Source organism: Sprattus sprattus (assembly GCF_963457725.1).
Source record: "Sprattus sprattus genome assembly, chromosome: 17".
Lineage (NCBI taxonomy): Eukaryota > Metazoa > Chordata > Actinopteri > Clupeiformes > Clupeidae > Sprattus > Sprattus sprattus.
Genome location: NC_137915.1, coordinates 15678502 through 15694803, shown reverse-complemented (window position 1 = coordinate 15694803; position 16302 = coordinate 15678502). Strand labels below are relative to the sequence as shown.

The 16302-nt window shown below is 44.6% G+C and overlaps 2 protein-coding genes across 3 annotated transcripts in view; both read left to right on the top strand.

Moving 5' to 3' along the window:
• The first annotated feature begins 654 nt into the window (after positions 1-654).
• On the top strand, positions 655-10468 carry cdk8 (cyclin dependent kinase 8). Of its 2 annotated transcripts, none has more exons than XM_080854830.1 (13): positions 655-1016; positions 2911-2986; positions 3772-3882; positions 4197-4337; positions 4740-4797; positions 5101-5232; positions 5714-5857; positions 6431-6500; positions 6651-6723; positions 7128-7225; positions 8196-8274; positions 8653-8808; positions 9188-10468. In XM_080854830.1, exons 1-13 carry the CDS (start codon positions 889-891, stop codon positions 9311-9313), a joined length of 1392 nt encoding a protein of 463 aa, XP_080710956.1. In that variant the 5' UTR covers positions 655-888; the 3' UTR covers positions 9314-10468. The 2 variants fall into 2 exon arrangements, with proteins under 2 accessions (XP_080710956.1, XP_080710955.1); XM_080854829.1 differs by having other exon boundaries at positions 8644-8808.
• An 839-nt stretch (positions 10469-11307) lies between these two features.
• The window catches only part of wasf3b (WASP family member 3b), a 17537-nt gene continuing 12542 nt past the window's right edge, over positions 11308-16302 (top strand). Inside the window, exon 1 of the mRNA XM_080854766.1 lies at positions 11308-11399. The gene's annotated coding sequence lies outside the window, so the exon portion shown is untranslated. The remainder of the gene's footprint in view (positions 11400-16302) is intronic.

The following is a 16302-nucleotide window of genomic DNA, read 5'->3' as shown; positions in this document are numbered from 1 at the left end:
ATGGCGTTACACACTACAGTGTCTGACCAACAACATTTTACACAGATATCGGTTCCTATCTGGTTTCTCTAAATAATTGCCAAAATATGTATTTGAATGCACCCAATTTGATGCATTATTATTTTGCATGCGTAATGGGTTTCATTCTAATGTTTATGTTCAAGAAGGTGGAATTACTGTTAAACAAAAAACAACCATTGACAGTTAACATCAGGGCCTTTGAGACACAAGGTGTGTAACATGATAAAGACATCTAACCATGTCCAACTGTTTCACTGAAGCGGCTGTGTATTTTTTTTTATCAAATATGTGATGACTGTGACTGTTTCTTCATTTACTCCCTTAAGTGCCTTGTTTCACATTAACCTCTCATAGAAATTCTCATTATACAAATGATCTGTAAATGCTTAACCAAACGATTCGATATTTTCATGTTGTAAATATGCAATAAAGAACATGCTAGCTAGCTATTCTGCTTTACAAAGAGTTAAAATCCACGTGGTGCACCACCAATGCTACCTTCACTTTTCGTATTATTCGACTATGCCTGAACCACTCTAGCGGCTTTAACGACGGTTTGCGACACTACCGTGCGTGGATACTCAACTCTCCCGAGTGAGATACCGGTGGAGAGGCGCAGTTAGCAGGAAAATACCAGAGAAAGGGGTTGTTGTCCAGATAACACAGGTTTTCACCACAGACAAAAAACGTGGATCTCTTTCGATAATTATCAAAACACACGGTAAATGAGGACTCAAGGCTGAGCTTTGAAAAAGCAGCGCGAGGGAAGGCAACTAATTCTCTAACCGTGGCTGTTGAACTAAGTTGCCTCCCAAGCGACGCTTTAAAAGGAAGAGGGATCCAGATCAGACCATAACAACAGTGAAAATGGACTATGATTTCAAAGTGAAGCTGACAGGTGAACGAGAACGTGTCGAGGACCTGTTTGAATACGAAGGATGCAAAGTTGGCCGAGGGACGTACGGTCATGTGTACAAGGCGAAAAGAAAAGATGGGTGAGTTAATCTTAGCTAATGCTCTAACGTTAACGTTGGTTAACCTAGCAAGCTAGCTAGCTAAGGCCTCCGATTCGGGGTGATCTTTTCATTAACATTAAAAACTTCCCTGTCCTTTTTGTAGGTCTGCATGTATTGTTTACATCATTTCGGTTGTATTTGGCACAAGTCTTTATATGACAGGCTGGATTTCCTTTGATGTGGGGTTTAGCATTGTCAGTTGAATCAATACGTCAACACCTGGATGATGGGGTTCACTGTTGACCTGCCTGACAAAGGCTTTGGTAGTTTGACTAACATGGGCACATCACCTTCGTCGCAGTCAACCCACAGTGTCGGCCTAATGCTTTTAGTTAGCCGTACACTTAAGCGATTTACATGTTTTCGTAGCTAATTATGAGGTCTTTGTGTAGCGGGTGTTCTCAAAGGAAACAGCAGTGTTTTCACTGTTCACGTGGGGATCGGGGAAATATCTTTGCAGGAAGTGTTCAATCGTGTAGATTGCTAAAGAAAGCGATGTTTTTCAATACCCATCACGGTTAATACATGTGGTGTTGGGAGGGGTTGTTTTTGTCATATCATTGACAGGTGTAGATGTTGGGGATTATGCAAGGCCTCTGTGACCAGAGGGCTGTCACAAGGTGTCCTAAGGAGCAATACCATGTTGGACAAAAATTGTTTGGTAGTTTTATGAAAACAGTACGAAATGTGTACTTAATGCTACTCAGCCACTGGAAGTTTTGAGTTCAGTGCATTTGTCATGTACAATCAACGATCGTTATCGACATGAAGATTTGACACTTAATGAGTTTGCATAGAGTTTGAGTGTCTTATTGTGTGGTTATAAATGTAATAATTGCTGATTTATGCCGAAGGCCGATGCGGTCACGAGTGATGGAATCTTGATACATTACTTGTTCATATTTGGTGGACATTGTGAGATTTTCTGCACACACTCAAGAGAGAGAGAGAGCGAGTGAGAATCATGCGGTTTTGTGTCGAGTTCACTCTTACTGAGATCACTGATTTCTTAATCACAGTTGCTGCTGGTCATATAATACGTGGTCATACCATGGTCATAACATATCTCAAATAAACTGAATTCCTAATGCAATTGTCCTTATCTACAAATGTTTTGTGTCTCAACCCCCGTGGACAACCTTTACAGATAAACTGATGTTTACTTTTTTGACTTTTTTGTTCTCCCAGGATTTTCTCTGTAACCATTACCATTACCCCCTAAGCATGACATCTGTCTTATTCTCTGTAGTCCAGTGTGGCCTAGGCTAACTAGCAAATGGACATGGTTGCGGTTCTGTTTCCTTGGGTGAGACTTACCCTGCAGACCCAAAAGCATAGGCATTAGCATCCAGACAGGCTGGCGGCCGAAGCCTTGTTTAATGAGTTTTAAGTGTTTTAAGATGTTTTGGTCGCTGTTTATGAGCATTTAAAAGATAATTGGTTCTGCAGGAGTTGGGCCAGGCTGAAGGAGACACAATACATGTTTTGTGTGTGTGTGTGTGTGTGTGTGTGTGTGTGTGTGTTTGGTGTGTGAGTGTGTCTGTCTGTCTGTCTCTGTGTGCGTTATTTGTGTGTGTGCCGTGTGATGGAGTGGATGTTTGCCAGTCTTTCTCCCAGTCCGATATAGTCCTCTGTCTGTGTTCATTTCTCATCCTGTGTCAGAAAGAGATCCCATTGCCCCGATGTTTGCATATGAAGGTGTGCAGCCATAAAGCAACCTGGAGGCAATATGGTCATTAAAACCTCTGTGCAAAGCCACAAATCTCCAGGCGCCTCCCTCCCTATGATTCCTTAATTTTTCCCCTCATGCTTTGTGCCCTGTGCTGTGTAATTCTGGGGAAGCTGGTCTGATTGACCCTCTATCCCTCTGCAGGAAGGACGATAAAGACTATGCCCTCAAGCAGATTGAAGGCACTGGGATCTCGATGTCCGCCTGCCGAGAGATTGCAGTAAGTGTGTGCGTGGGTTGGTGCAGGTTCTTGACAATTTTGAAGTAAGATATGCTGTGTGTCACCAAGACAAGAATATTACAACATTACATTGGGTAAAAAAAAATCCATTAATATAGCTCTGTGTACTATACATCCAAAATGCGTAGTAGTTCAATGATATCTTTATCCCTGCCTCTGTTGGGGGCTGTTATTCTCTCCAAAAGAGGCAGGGATATAAATACCATTTTACTACAATGCAAAGCTTTTTGAATATATACTTCCTTTAACAACAAACCTACTCTGATGAAGGTTTGACTGAGCATTTGATAATAAGATGCTGCACTGTGAGAAGAAGGCATTGTTGCAGCGCTATGCTCTGTCCTTTGCTCTATACTTTTGGAATAGCTGCAACTGCTATAAAAAAAAACACAAGGTGTGCAGAAACATGAAAAAAGAAACTATGCATATATATATATATATATATAAATATATATACATCAGACGGATATATTATTTTACAACTTATTTGAAGTCATAGATGATAGTTACTTTAGTAGTTATTGTTTCCTGTCTTTAAATATTTGATTTGATCGGATCTGTGGCTCAGTATGCACTTTCTGCCTGTTTCAATGCTGTGCCAAGATGTGTGTGTGTGTGTGTGTGTGTGTGTGTGTGTGTGTGTATGCGTATGCATGTGTGTGTGTGCACGTGTAAGAATGTGTGAGTGTGTGTGTGTGTGTGTGTGTGTGTGTGTGTGTGCTTACTGAAGTTTGTGTTATGAGTTGTCACCCTGTCTTCCGCAGCTGTTGAGAGAGCTGAAACACCCCAATGTGATCTCACTGCAGAAAGTGTTCCTGTCACATGCAGACCGTAAAGTCTGGCTGCTGTTCGACTACGCCGAGCATGACCTCTGGGTAGCCCATACACACACACACACACACACACACACACACACACACAGAATTATGTGAATTTTTCATTATATTATGCTATCATATTTACTATAGTAGGGCTGCTTTTAATATCTTATAACATACATAATTCCAATATATAGTCATCTGTTGTAGTTGTGTTGTAATATTTGTTCATTAGTTTATTGTTGATGTTATGGTTCTTTGGACCTCTCTTACACTCTGAGTCACACACACACACACATACACAAACTCTTAAAATACACACACACCCAGAATGCATGCTTTCTCACACACTAATGACTTCTCTCTTCCAGCATATCATTAAGTTCCACAGAGCCTCCAAGGCCAACAAGAAGCCACTGCAGTTGCCCAGAGGCATGGTCAAGTCCCTGCTCTATCAGATCCTGGACGGCATCCACTATCTACACACCAACTGGGTCCTGCACAGAGACCTGGTGAGAGGGGAACTAAATACTCCTAAAAACTAATTACATTGCTCTGTTCCTTTGTTGTGGTGCTAAACAGTTCTTCCCACTAACTGGGTACTGCACAGCAGGCCCGCTTTGTGTCTTGCTCGAGTAAGGGGGTAAAATGATCTCCAAGAACCATCATTTTACTGGTTAGACGTGCTTTTTGGTATGTTTAGTTTAGCCTCTAAGAAGGCTTGTCATCAAAAACAAAAAAAAGACACTTCTGCCAATTTCAGGGTGGTGGGGATGTTTTCATTATTTGGGTTCCCACCAATTGGCCTTTATGACGAGGCATTTTTTGGTGGTCCAATAACCTCTTTATCTTTGTTGTGGTTGCTTTTGCCTATATTGCCTATATTACTGACTAGTTGATGTTGGTATTTATAGAAACCGGCTAACATCCTGGTGATGGGGGAGGGTCCAGAGCGAGGACGTGTGAAGATTGGTATGAGCCGGTTCTGTCCCGACTGGTCTGGACACACACACACACACACACACACACACACACACACACACACACACACACACACACACACACATAGCACTAACCCTCCGGTTTACATCCCTGTTTAAGATTTTGGATTAATCTAGGGGTTTTGTGTATTTCTGCTATTCTAACCTTAGGGCTCATACTGTTCAGAGCAAATTCTCAAAGGGACAATAAAGGTTTTCATCATCATCATCATCGCCACGGTGACAATATTATGAATGTGTGTGTTCTGTTGTTTGTTTGTCTCCCCCTGTGCAGCGGATATGGGCTTTGCGCGGCTCTTTAACTCACCACTGAAGCCTTTAGCAGATTTGGACCCTGTGGTGGTCACCTTCTGGTACCGGGCGCCTGAGCTACTGCTGGGAGCCAGGCACTACACCAAAGCCATCGGTGTGTATGTGTGTGTGTGTGTGTATACGTGTGTGTTCATGTGTGTGTACACGTGTATGTACGTGTGTACCAAAGCCATCAGTGTGTGTGTGTGTGTACCAAAGCCATCACTGTGTGTGTCTGTGCCAAAGCCGCGTGTGTGTGTGTGTGTGTGTGTGTGTGTGTGTGTGTGTGTGTGTGTGTGTGTGTGTGTGTGTGTGTGTGTGTGTGTGTGTGTGTGTGCGCACGTGCATATTTGCACTGAAGTCATTGATGATTGGGGATTTTGGTGTGTCAGTGTTGGAGGGTGTGTGTGTTTGTGTGTGTGTTTGTGTGTGTGTATGTTGACATTCACTCAAATACTGTACCAAATCAGTGAGGTGTGTGTATGTGTGTTTAAGCATATCTCTCTTTGTGTTTGAGTGCTTGCATTGGTGCACTAATAAACTACTACCCTTAGACTGCACGATATCATCACTCACTCTCCCTGCTCATTCCTCAGATATCTGGGCGATTGGCTGTATCTTTGCAGAACTGTTGACGTCAGAGCCCATATTCCACTGTCGACAGGAGGACATCAAAACCAGTAATCCGTACCACCACGACCAACTGGACCGCATCTTCAACGTCATGGGCTTCCCTGCAGGTTCGTACACGGCCAACTGAAAACTGTGTTTATCTCTGATTCAGCACAGCTGTGACCACTGCTATGCTCTGTGGTCTGGATGTGGTTTCATTCTTGTTTACTCAGGCAGTAAGTGCAGTAATTATTCAAGTATTTAAGTGTGTTTGGGATCCTCTTAATGCTATTCAGCTGACATGTGACTAGTTCATTTGTAGATGTTTGAAACAGTTAAATGTAAGGCATACCAGTGCATATGTTCCTGACTGTACTCCTGTGCTTTTAAGCCCAAGTGTCTACAGTTTCCATATCGTCATCAATTAAGGAAACATAATTGCATCTGATCCCATGTTAAATTTGACACATGATGACATAGTTTTCTCCATGCCATAATGATCTGCAGCCACACACCTGAAAATGCTACACTGGGCCTGCTTTGCTTTTGCTAGTTGCTGCTAACTGGCAAGCTAATGAAACAACTAAGAGACTGTGGTCTATCTAGGCCTAGCCACTGTAGCTCCATGCTCTGGTAGTTCTGCAGTACTGTGGTGACATGCTGCTAATCTGTCAAGGGCCTCTCTCCACTGCTGCTTGTAGAAAAGGACTGGGAGGATATTAAGAAGATGCCAGAACACTCCACGCTCATGAAAGACTTCAGAAGAAACACGTGAGTACCTGCTATCTCTGTCTCTTTCTCTCTGTTGGTGAGAGATTTTCAGTCTTCCTCTTTTTTTCCTTCTTTCTTTCCTTATTTATATCCCCTCTTTTTTTTGTCTTTCTTTTTGTCTCCTTCTCATGTTTTTTCCTCTTTTCCCAGGTACACTAACTGCAGCCTTATTAAGTACATGGAGAAGCATAAAGTCAAACCTGACAGCAAAGCATTCCACTTGGTGAGAGTCAGACAGTACAAACACTCCCCAAGCCTCTTAACATGCCACACACAGACTCTCCCTCTCTCCCTCCCTCACACACAAACACAGACACACACACACTACATAGCCATCACCATCTTGTATAGTTTATGTAGCTCTGATATAAATTACAGCTTTCAATGTCATCTAACGTAATTCCAATTTTGTGTGTGTGTGTGTGTGTGTGTGTGTGGGGGGGGGGGTCACAATTAAACCTGTGCAGGAATAAAATGGTGATATGGTCTTTATGCACACACAGGACTAGCATGTTCAATAGATACCCTCTCCTGGCCAGTCTTTATGTGGCCAGTGAGGACAGGGTTGACATACTCCCACTGAGTTATCATTCCTGAGTGCTGTGTTGGTTTGGTGCTCTCCTCCAGCTGCAGAAGCTGCTGACGATGGACCCCATCCGCAGGATAACGTCTGAGCAGGCCATGCAGGACCCTTACTTCCTGGAGGAGCCGCTGCCCACCTCTGAGTGAGTGAACCCCGACCATAAAACCGTGCAATCCGGCACGGAGTTTTCACAAGTACCAGGAAGTTCTTTGCTTTGAGACAATTCAATGACTTAAACATGTCTAGCCTCCAGGAGGATTTAATCAGTATTTAAGATGTTCATGATGGTTTGCGGAGTGGGATTGTGTCACCGTAACTAATTGTGCTGTGGTATAATGGAATAATAGAATAGATGTGCAGCAAATGTCACTGTGTAAAACTAGCCAGTCATCCAGGAGATGACCAAGCATAGAATCTCCTAGACCTACTCCTCTTCCGGCACTCCCCAGCACGAGGTTCCATCGAATGGGCCAGCATACTATTAACTCACAGGAACATTAGTTTTAGAATGCTATCCCTAAGTTAATAGTCAACAGTCTCATTGACTAAAGTTGAATTCATGTATTTATTTACTGCATGCGTGACGCAGTGTTTTGTGGAATTACAATGAGCCACCGGTGAATGGCTGGATTTCCATCCAACTCATTGACATATTTTAAACACATTTATAAAGATTTGGCTTAAAGTAGTGAGTTTGTGTGTGTCCATCAGGTGTGATATGTGAATTAAGAATAGGCATTCCTAATCACGGGAGGAGTTGTTTTGAACAGCTGTGGGTTCAACACGTAAGGTTGACAAGCAAACTTGTAATGGAATCTCAGCAGATGTGATGTGATGCATAAGTCCAATTCCATCAACCTTTATTGCTTAATACCCTATCATATCTTATTCAACTTTTATTAAAATTTCACGCTTTTCCATTCAAGATTTTCAATTTGATTGGTCGAAATTTTCCATAAAACTGTGATGGAAGCCCAGCTGATGACTCTGAGCAGCCAGAGTTGATGGAGCTCAGGGCTAGTGGGCTATCTATTGGATTTCTAATTAGTTCACTCCACTTGGCTCCACTTCCTGATGGACTGATCTCTGATCTGTGTGTGTGTGTCTCTCAGTGTGTTTGCTGGCTGCCAGATCCCCTACCCAAAGAGGGAATTCCTAACTGAGGAGGAGCCAGAGGATAAGGCAGACAAAGTAAGACGTCTAAGGCTCTTCTACCAGTCTTTCTTTCTCTTTCAAATCAACCCTGCTGCATTTGAATGAGGGTGTGAGTGTGAGTCTGTGTCTGTCTGTGTCTGTGTCTGTGTCTGTGTCTGTGTCTGTGTCTGTGTCTGTGTCTGTGTCTGTGTCTGTGTGTGTGTGTGTGTGGTGTGTGTGTGTGTGTTGTGTGTGTGTGTGGTATGTGTGTGTGTGTGTGAAGAGTTGCTGAAGTTTTGGGAGCGCAAGTGCATGTGCTAAAGACTGAGTGAGTCTTTGTGAAAATGAAAAGACACACAAAGCGTCTCTGGTCTTGTCAAAGGGAACATGCATATGTATAAGTTGGTTTGTTTTTCTGTGGTGTTGAAATTGCAGAAAAACCAGCAGCAACAACAGGGGAACAACCACACCAATGGGGCGGGGCATACTGGTAACGTTGACAACAGCCACGCCCAGGGCCCACCTCTGAAGAAGGTGCGTGTGGTCCCACCCACTACCTCAAGTGGCCTGATCATGAACTCAGACTATCAGGTACTCACACACTCATATACATCTTACGCACGCTTGGCTCGGACCATGGTGACATGAAGGGGAGGCCACACGCAGATTGAAAATGAAAGCCAATTTATTACATGATATAAAGAACATCATTATAGTGGGAGACGAAACATACATGTAGCGCAAGTGAGTGTCAAGGGGTCTCAAACAAAAACTCAAATGCCATTGGAGAGTTGGGGAGAGGCGGCCTCTTATCCAGCCTCATATAGTAAAGATTATCAAAAATGTGCCCTCTGTGTATGTGTCAAAAGTACAGTCATGAACCGTATTTAAAGGATTGCTATAGTAACTGACCTCTGTTGGCATAATAATATTGCTATAGTAACTGACCTGTTGTGGTTCTCCTTCACAGCGCACCAATCCACTTGCTGCCTATCAGAACCCAGGACCAAGCACATCGCTGCCCCAGAACAGCATGGGATACTCCTCTACCTCCCAGCAGCCTCCGCAGTACTCCCACCAGACCCACCGCTACTGAGCCCCACCCTCCCCAGCCCTCTTCCTCCTCAAATCCCTCCTCTTCCTCCTCCTGGCCACACCCAGCCCAGCCATGGTCCCGCCCTCACAGCGCCCAGCAGGGAGAATGTATGGAGGGAGGAGGGGTGATTCTGAGCGTGTGCAGAATCTAGCAGGAACAACCCCATCCACTTCCATAACCCCCTCCCCTGACTAAGACCTGACCCCCACACACTTCCTTGCCGGCCCCTGCCCATGCACGATGGGCCCTTATCTGGGGCGAGTGCCCATAGCTCGACTCAACTCTGCCAATAAGAAACATTACAAACATCATCATGACAACCAACACAACACCACCAATACAGTAACAAAAAGAGAAAGCTACAACCAGACTTTGTCATTGCCTATAAATGAAAAACAAATAAAAATGAAAACAAATACACACACACACACACAAAAAAAAGATAAAACGCCGGAAGAAAACAGAGGTGACCAGTTTTCCTTGTTTGTGGTTTTGCATCATCGCTGAAAGTGTGTGACCATTTTCTGTCTTTTTTTTTTCTTCTCAAGAAGTGGAAATAAATTGCCCCACAAAGTGGTACTTAATTGCTAAACGCAAAATGGAGGATGGCCCTGAATTGAGGAACCTGAGGTCAGCCACCACCAAAGCCCCCCTCTGGCCGAGCTGGACTTCCTCTTCTTTTGTGAGGGTCCTGTGGCTTCTTTGAGACTAAAGCTGCTATGTGACTGCCAGCGGGGACGGAGTGTTGTCCGTCCATCCGTCAGCCGGTCTCCCTGTCTGCCCCCACTTACACAGTCACTCACACACAGACAAACACACACACACACAGGCGATTGCCGGGGGCCCAACTCTCTGTGCAGAAAATGCTGCAAAATGGAGCATGCTGAGAGGATTTAGCGCCCTCTGCCGGACAATACTGGTTATGGGCTTTATTAAGAAAGAAACTTGATTTTAGTAGTTTATAATTTAATACCTTTTGACTTTTTTGTTTTAACGTTAGGAATGGCAAGCAGCTTCCGTTTTGCTGCGACAGCTGCGAGAGCAGCAGTTGTGCGCGGTGGATAAGCCTTAGAACTTCAAAAACCAGTATGCGTGGACGGATGGAACATGCATTGGACTGTATTGTATTGAACTATTTTACATGAAGCAAATATCCTGACAATAAAAGTGGAAACGTTAAAACTGGAATCGTGGTGGTTTGTCTCTGGTTCGGTTTGCACGTAAGGCAAGCCCACATGGGATTATGTCGGTAGTAGCCCGGCTTTCTAATGCTACACACATGTTACAGTGAAGTGCACTTGTTAGGCTGTGTGTAGGCTCGTTCGCCAGGAATAGAAGTGTCTTCAATAATGGAACAATCCCTCTCCATCCTTATTACGCTTACTCTTACGCGCGCGTGCGCGCCCACACACATACTCAGAATCACTCTCACACACACACACACACACACACACACTAACACTTGCATAAGTAAACACTTATGGCCATCAAGTGATTCGGTATTTCAACGCTGTAGAGGGCTAAATTAAAGCGATGGAAAAGTCAAAGTGAAGCTATTCAGACTAATCAAGTACTATTTATACTGACCTCATCCTTATGTGTGGATGGCAAAATAATCCACGGAATAGGCCTACATTCCCTAATACAAGCCCCAAATTGAAATATCCACAGAATTAAGACCTTAAATTGTACGAATGCCAAACCATGGGCTGAAAATATTTAAACCGTTAGAATTACAGCTTGAGAGGCCAAGTATGATCTGGTAAAACCGGCATGGTTTGCAAATCTGCGAGTGCCTCACATTTCTCACCAGCCATAACCCACCCTCTGCTGGCCTGCCCGACGCTTAGTCAGGGAAAGTCATGTGTCACTCATTATTTGCCACGACTATGATTGGTTTGCTGGAGCGTGGTCGCGCCTTAAATCCCCATCTGGTATTGCTGATTGGTGGCGTCTGGTGGTAGGTCCCGCCTCTGTCAGGATTGTTTAGAGTGGTCAGACTACTGAGGACACAGGATGGCAGCCCGGACCGTAGTCTCGCTGGACATGCTTGCGAATTGAATTCTACCTGAAGAATTGACTACTGGTGAGTTTTAATAAATAATGTCTTTCGCTTGAACATCGTTTGGTCTTTGATTGTGTGTTCAGCTCTGTGTTGGCATAGACAAATTATGCTCTGTGATTTTATTCAGACGTCCAAACTACAAGATGTCAGCGGGTAGCGGATAGCACCCCCACTTGACTCAATGTTTATTCAGAGATTAGTCGCCAATTCCCCTATCCCTCGCACCTACAGTATTTCAATTACGCGATTCAATGAATGGAACGCTACAAATAAATCGCATCCTATTCATCTAATATTGTTCCCGCTAACTCGTCAAGAGAATAAAAAAGTTATTGACTGACCACGCTTTAGGCGCAGCATATAGGGGATGAACTGATTCCGTTTCTGGTCAACAAAAACGCGATGACGGTCGTGGATAGCAATTGTGCGGACCTCAGATTGATCGTGGTCACCATCGGCTCGGTGTTATTGTGCCAAGGATATTTGCGGTGGGGCGCTTTGGGCTGGTTGAGAGATTGTGTGTGCGCCGTTCTGTCTCTCATTACAACCGCTTAAACTACTGCACTGATGAGTCGCTGATTTGCGTTCGAGTATAGTCACCTCATGTCAGTCTCCTTCCTTCAATTATTTGAATTTTCAAAAATACCCCAAACGAGGGGTATGTCACCACATTGCCCAGCACGTTTAACTAACGCATTAGGCTTTAGCCTATAGTCTAATATGACACTTTTCATACAAGGCATTTAAGTGCTTTCAGGTGGTATTTTTGTAGTGGAATGAATAGACATTTTCTTATTTGGTCGGACAAGGTTTTCCATCATTCTTTAAACTGGTGGCATGTCAAGTCCTCATCACGCCTGACGTTTCCGCCATGAAAAATTAATGTGATTTTACGACGAGCGCGCCGCTGTAGCTGTGCTTGGCTGAATTTGTAATGTTCTTTCTGTTCCGACCTTAATGGAGTTCCTGCGTTGGGAGGGTAAAGCGTCCTGTGGAGGTCTCTCTCTTGTTCGTGTGGAGTGGTTCGGGCCTAAGGGAGAGATGGAGACAGGAAGCCTACCATCTCCCATGGGCTGACAGGATGGACCTCTGGCTGAGTTCAAAGGCTGGGCTAGCAAAGGGTCTCCATGATTGGGCCATAACATAGCCAAACACTAACATCCCCGACAACCCAACCACTAACCTGCACTTTCTGTGAGGTTGTCTTTGTATTTGTGTGTGTGTGTGTGTGTGTGTCTGTGTGTGTGTGTGTGTGTGTGTGTGTGTGTGTGTGTGTGTGTGTGTGCATGTGTGTGTGGGAAAGTAAATGTGGTGGGGAGCTGAGTCTAGCCATGCATTTGTTTCACTGAGCTGAATCATTGTGTGTGTGATGGTCCAGCCTGTATGTGTGCTAACAGACAGGAGTTGTCAGTAAGAGCTGGCACAGGACTTGGGAAATGGCTGTGTGTATTGGGGGGGGGGGGGGGGGGGGCGAGTAAGAGGCAACCTTAAAGAAGGTCGTAGGGAGGGGGGGCTGGGATGGCATGCATGGGAGAGCTCTTCTGTTGCCGTGTGAACCGAGCGCGCCATTGTCCCAGGAACCTTTGAGAGTGGCTTCCCCGAGGTCCCTGTTCCCCCTCCCCCAACCCACCATTCTCTCGTCACACACACACACACACACACACACACACACACAGACAGATGCTCTCTTCCTCAGCCTGGCTTCTCCCTGATCTTATGATCTTACTTACATCTTTGCCTTTACTTTCAAAACACAAATGTTGCTCATTTATTTCTCCCCGATAATGACATAGTCACTCTCTCTCTCTTTCCCCTCTCCCTCTCGGTCCCCCTCTTTCCCACCCACATTCACTTTCTCTCTCTCGCTCTCTCTCTCTCTGTATTTCTCTCGCCCTCTCTCTTTCTCACACTCCCCTTTCCTTTGTCTGCTCCCAGTGTTGCCCTCCCAGCACTCCCTAATTCAATACAGTATGTGATAATTGTAGGCTGTGTGGCTGGGCGGCCCATTGAGCCGGAGCTAGGGCTTGGGCGCGCTAACAGCTTGCAGCGCTCACTCTCTTGGCCAGTGTGAAGCCTGCAGACCCACGCTTTTACTTCATTAGGCGGCGACAATGGCTCTCGCTGCTTGGGGCCTAATTGCATGTTGGCCGTGATTTGTTTTCCGCCCAGGCACTGGCTGGCTGTTTTTGCCTTCGCCCAGTCTGATTCGTTATATTTGTGTTAACACACTGTAGCCAGAGTCATAGGAACAGGCCATGTGAACTCTGTGTATGTGTGTGTGTGTGTGTGTGCCTGTAAAATGCTGTCGCTCTCTCTCTCTGTTTTGCTGTGTTCTGACTTCTCTCAAGTGGGATTTTTGTGAGACATTTTGTGTGGCAGCTGTTGGTGTGTGGTGGGGGGTCGTGGCCATGTTGCGCTTGTGTGTGTGTGTGTGTGTGTGTGGCTGGGGAAAACAGTGTGAGATATGTCCTGCTGAGAGGGGTGTGTTATCCGGTAACTCTGAGACTTGTGTGGGGTGATGTTTAGCATCATGTGTCTGATGAGACCACCATTTGCTGTTTGGTTAACAAACCTACCCCCCCTACTCTAACCTACACAATACTCTCCACTTTGTTTGCAGTCAAAGTCAATTCTATTTAGGTCTGGAGTTTAATATACTCTTTGTTTATCTTCAGCACTGTCAACTTTCCGTTTTAAGTTCATGCAAAGGTCTGTGATTCATTGGTATGGGTGGATCCATTGTTTAGAAAAGACAGCCATTCAATTAATCCGGAGCAACAAATAAAAAGCTCCAGACAGAGAGCCGGAGACAAAGCCTAATTAAAGAAGCACTATTGTCACCCTACAGAAGACTTTATGGTCAGTTATAATTTTTAATTCAACCATGGCCGTCCAGACAACACAGTTCAATTGGCGAATGTCAAAGCATTTTTTATTTTGTGTCATTAGCATTGTAGCATGTTGGGTCAGTTCGATACAATAGCCTACTGTTATTTATAGTATCATATTGATAGCAGATGCTTTGATTTTCACAAAAATCAATAGCTTTGCACTGTGGAAACGCGTGTGATTAACACTCCTGTAATTTAGCCATGTATGCCATTCATGGCCGTCTGGGTTAACAACATGGGCTATTTTGTTTTCAAGCATGAATCCTGTCTTGATATTGTAGAGGGGGAACAGAACTATGAAGTATTTCATCTTTTTGAAGCTATATTTACATGGAAGAGGAACTCAAACTTTTCATTGTTTCAGTCTAAGCCTGTATTCTGTAGTCCTCCACAGATATCATGGGTGCTGTTGTGTTCAGCTAAGGGGTTCTGCTGAAACCACAAAGCCCAAAGCATAGTTCATTTCTGGCTTCAAGGCAAGTCCATTGTTCACTCCCATGTCCATTATAACTTTGCCAAGAAAGATAAGTGGGAGTTCCTCAAGGACCATAAAAGTCACACAGCCAACTGTGGCTTGTGGTGTATAAGCAAAAAGAACATAAACTCCATCACGGGGGGTGTGAGTGATTATGTCCCATTCATGTAGGTATATGTGTAAATGGGGTGTGGCATAGAGCCTGCTTTAGTGTGTGTGTGTATGTGTGAGTGAGTGTGTTGCTTTATTGTTCTAGCCTATTGGGAAGACAGGAAGTGGGAAGAGATGTGACAGGGAGGAACAGGAAGCAGGAAGCTGGGTGGAGAGAGGAAAAACAGGAAGTGGTAAGTGGGGCAGATAAGATGGCCTCTTCGTCTTCAAACCCCCTTACATCTCAACCAATCTCTGCAACAATAGGGATTGATGGCTGTTTGCGGTTCTATTTGCCTAAAAGTAAGATCAAGACAACCTCAGCGACAAAGCCTTCGATAACACTCTATGAGCGTAACACACATTGCTCCACTGGTCGCTGAAAGTGATCATGTAGACTGGTCTTGGTATATAAAAACCTTCTCTGGCACCAGCTGAAACAGTATCGCAGTGTGGGCCAGCTTTAAAGTTACCCAGAGTAGACCTCACTTTCATGGGCATGAAAGTAAGAATTATTATCTGCGTGTATTATTATCTTACCTGTATTATCTGAGTTTGCTGGCTTATTTCAGAGGTCAACAAAGTAACTTTTCATAAACATTCCAATAACAAATTTGCAGACATTTTATTGGGTAGGAAATGACATACAAGGACACACTGTGTTCTTCTGGCAATGAAAGATGTAAACATAAGTGTTGTGGTTTTGCGGGTGTGTTGGTAATGAAAGATCTAACCGTACGTGTTTTTGCAGATGTGTTGGCAATGAGACATGTAACCGTACGTGTTGTGGTTTTGCGGGTGCGTTGCCAATGAGAGATGTCACCGTACGTGTTGTGGTTTTGCGGGTGTGTTGGCAATGAGAGATATCACTGTACGTGTTGTGGTTTTGCGGGTGTGTTGGCAATGAGAGATGTCACCGTACGTGTTGTGGTTTTGCGGTTGCATTGCCAATGAGAGATGTCACCGTACGTGTTGTGGTTTTGCGGGTGTGTTGGCAATGAGAGATGTCACCGTATGTGTTGTGGTTTTGCGGTTGCATTGCCGTAGCTGGAGTAGCGTGCACACAGCAGCAGAAAATGCTTCATGGTGTCACAGGCCACTGAAGGGGGGTAAAATGGAGTCCAGCCACCCATGTTTGTGATTCCCTCCATGCTGGCACTGATTAAAGCATTCTGTGCACACACACTCACGCACACACACACACACACACACACACACTCTCACATACTCACATATACACACACACACACACACACACACACGCAATATGCGATTGCTGTTGACCCTGCAGCTGGACAGTGATCAGGATCAATAGGATTAGCCCAAACTGTAGCCTCTTCTCCTAATGCCTTAAGCTTTTCCCTTGATTGACAGCCTCTCACATGTTTCCCAGAAGGCCACTGTGGGC

Excerpts from the sequence above, each read along its gene's own strand:
- cdk8 (XM_080854829.1), top strand. The coding sequence starts at position 889 with ATGGACTATGATTTCAAAGTGAAGCTGACAGGTGAACGAGAACGTGTC. Across the intron at positions 3,883-4,196 it reads ACGCCGAGCATGACCTCTGG|CATATCATTAAGTTCCACAG; the intron begins GTAGCCCATACA and ends TCTCTCTTCCAG. Across the intron at positions 7,226-8,195 it reads GAGCCGCTGCCCACCTCTGA|TGTGTTTGCTGGCTGCCAGA; the intron begins GTGAGTGAACCC and ends TGTGTCTCTCAG.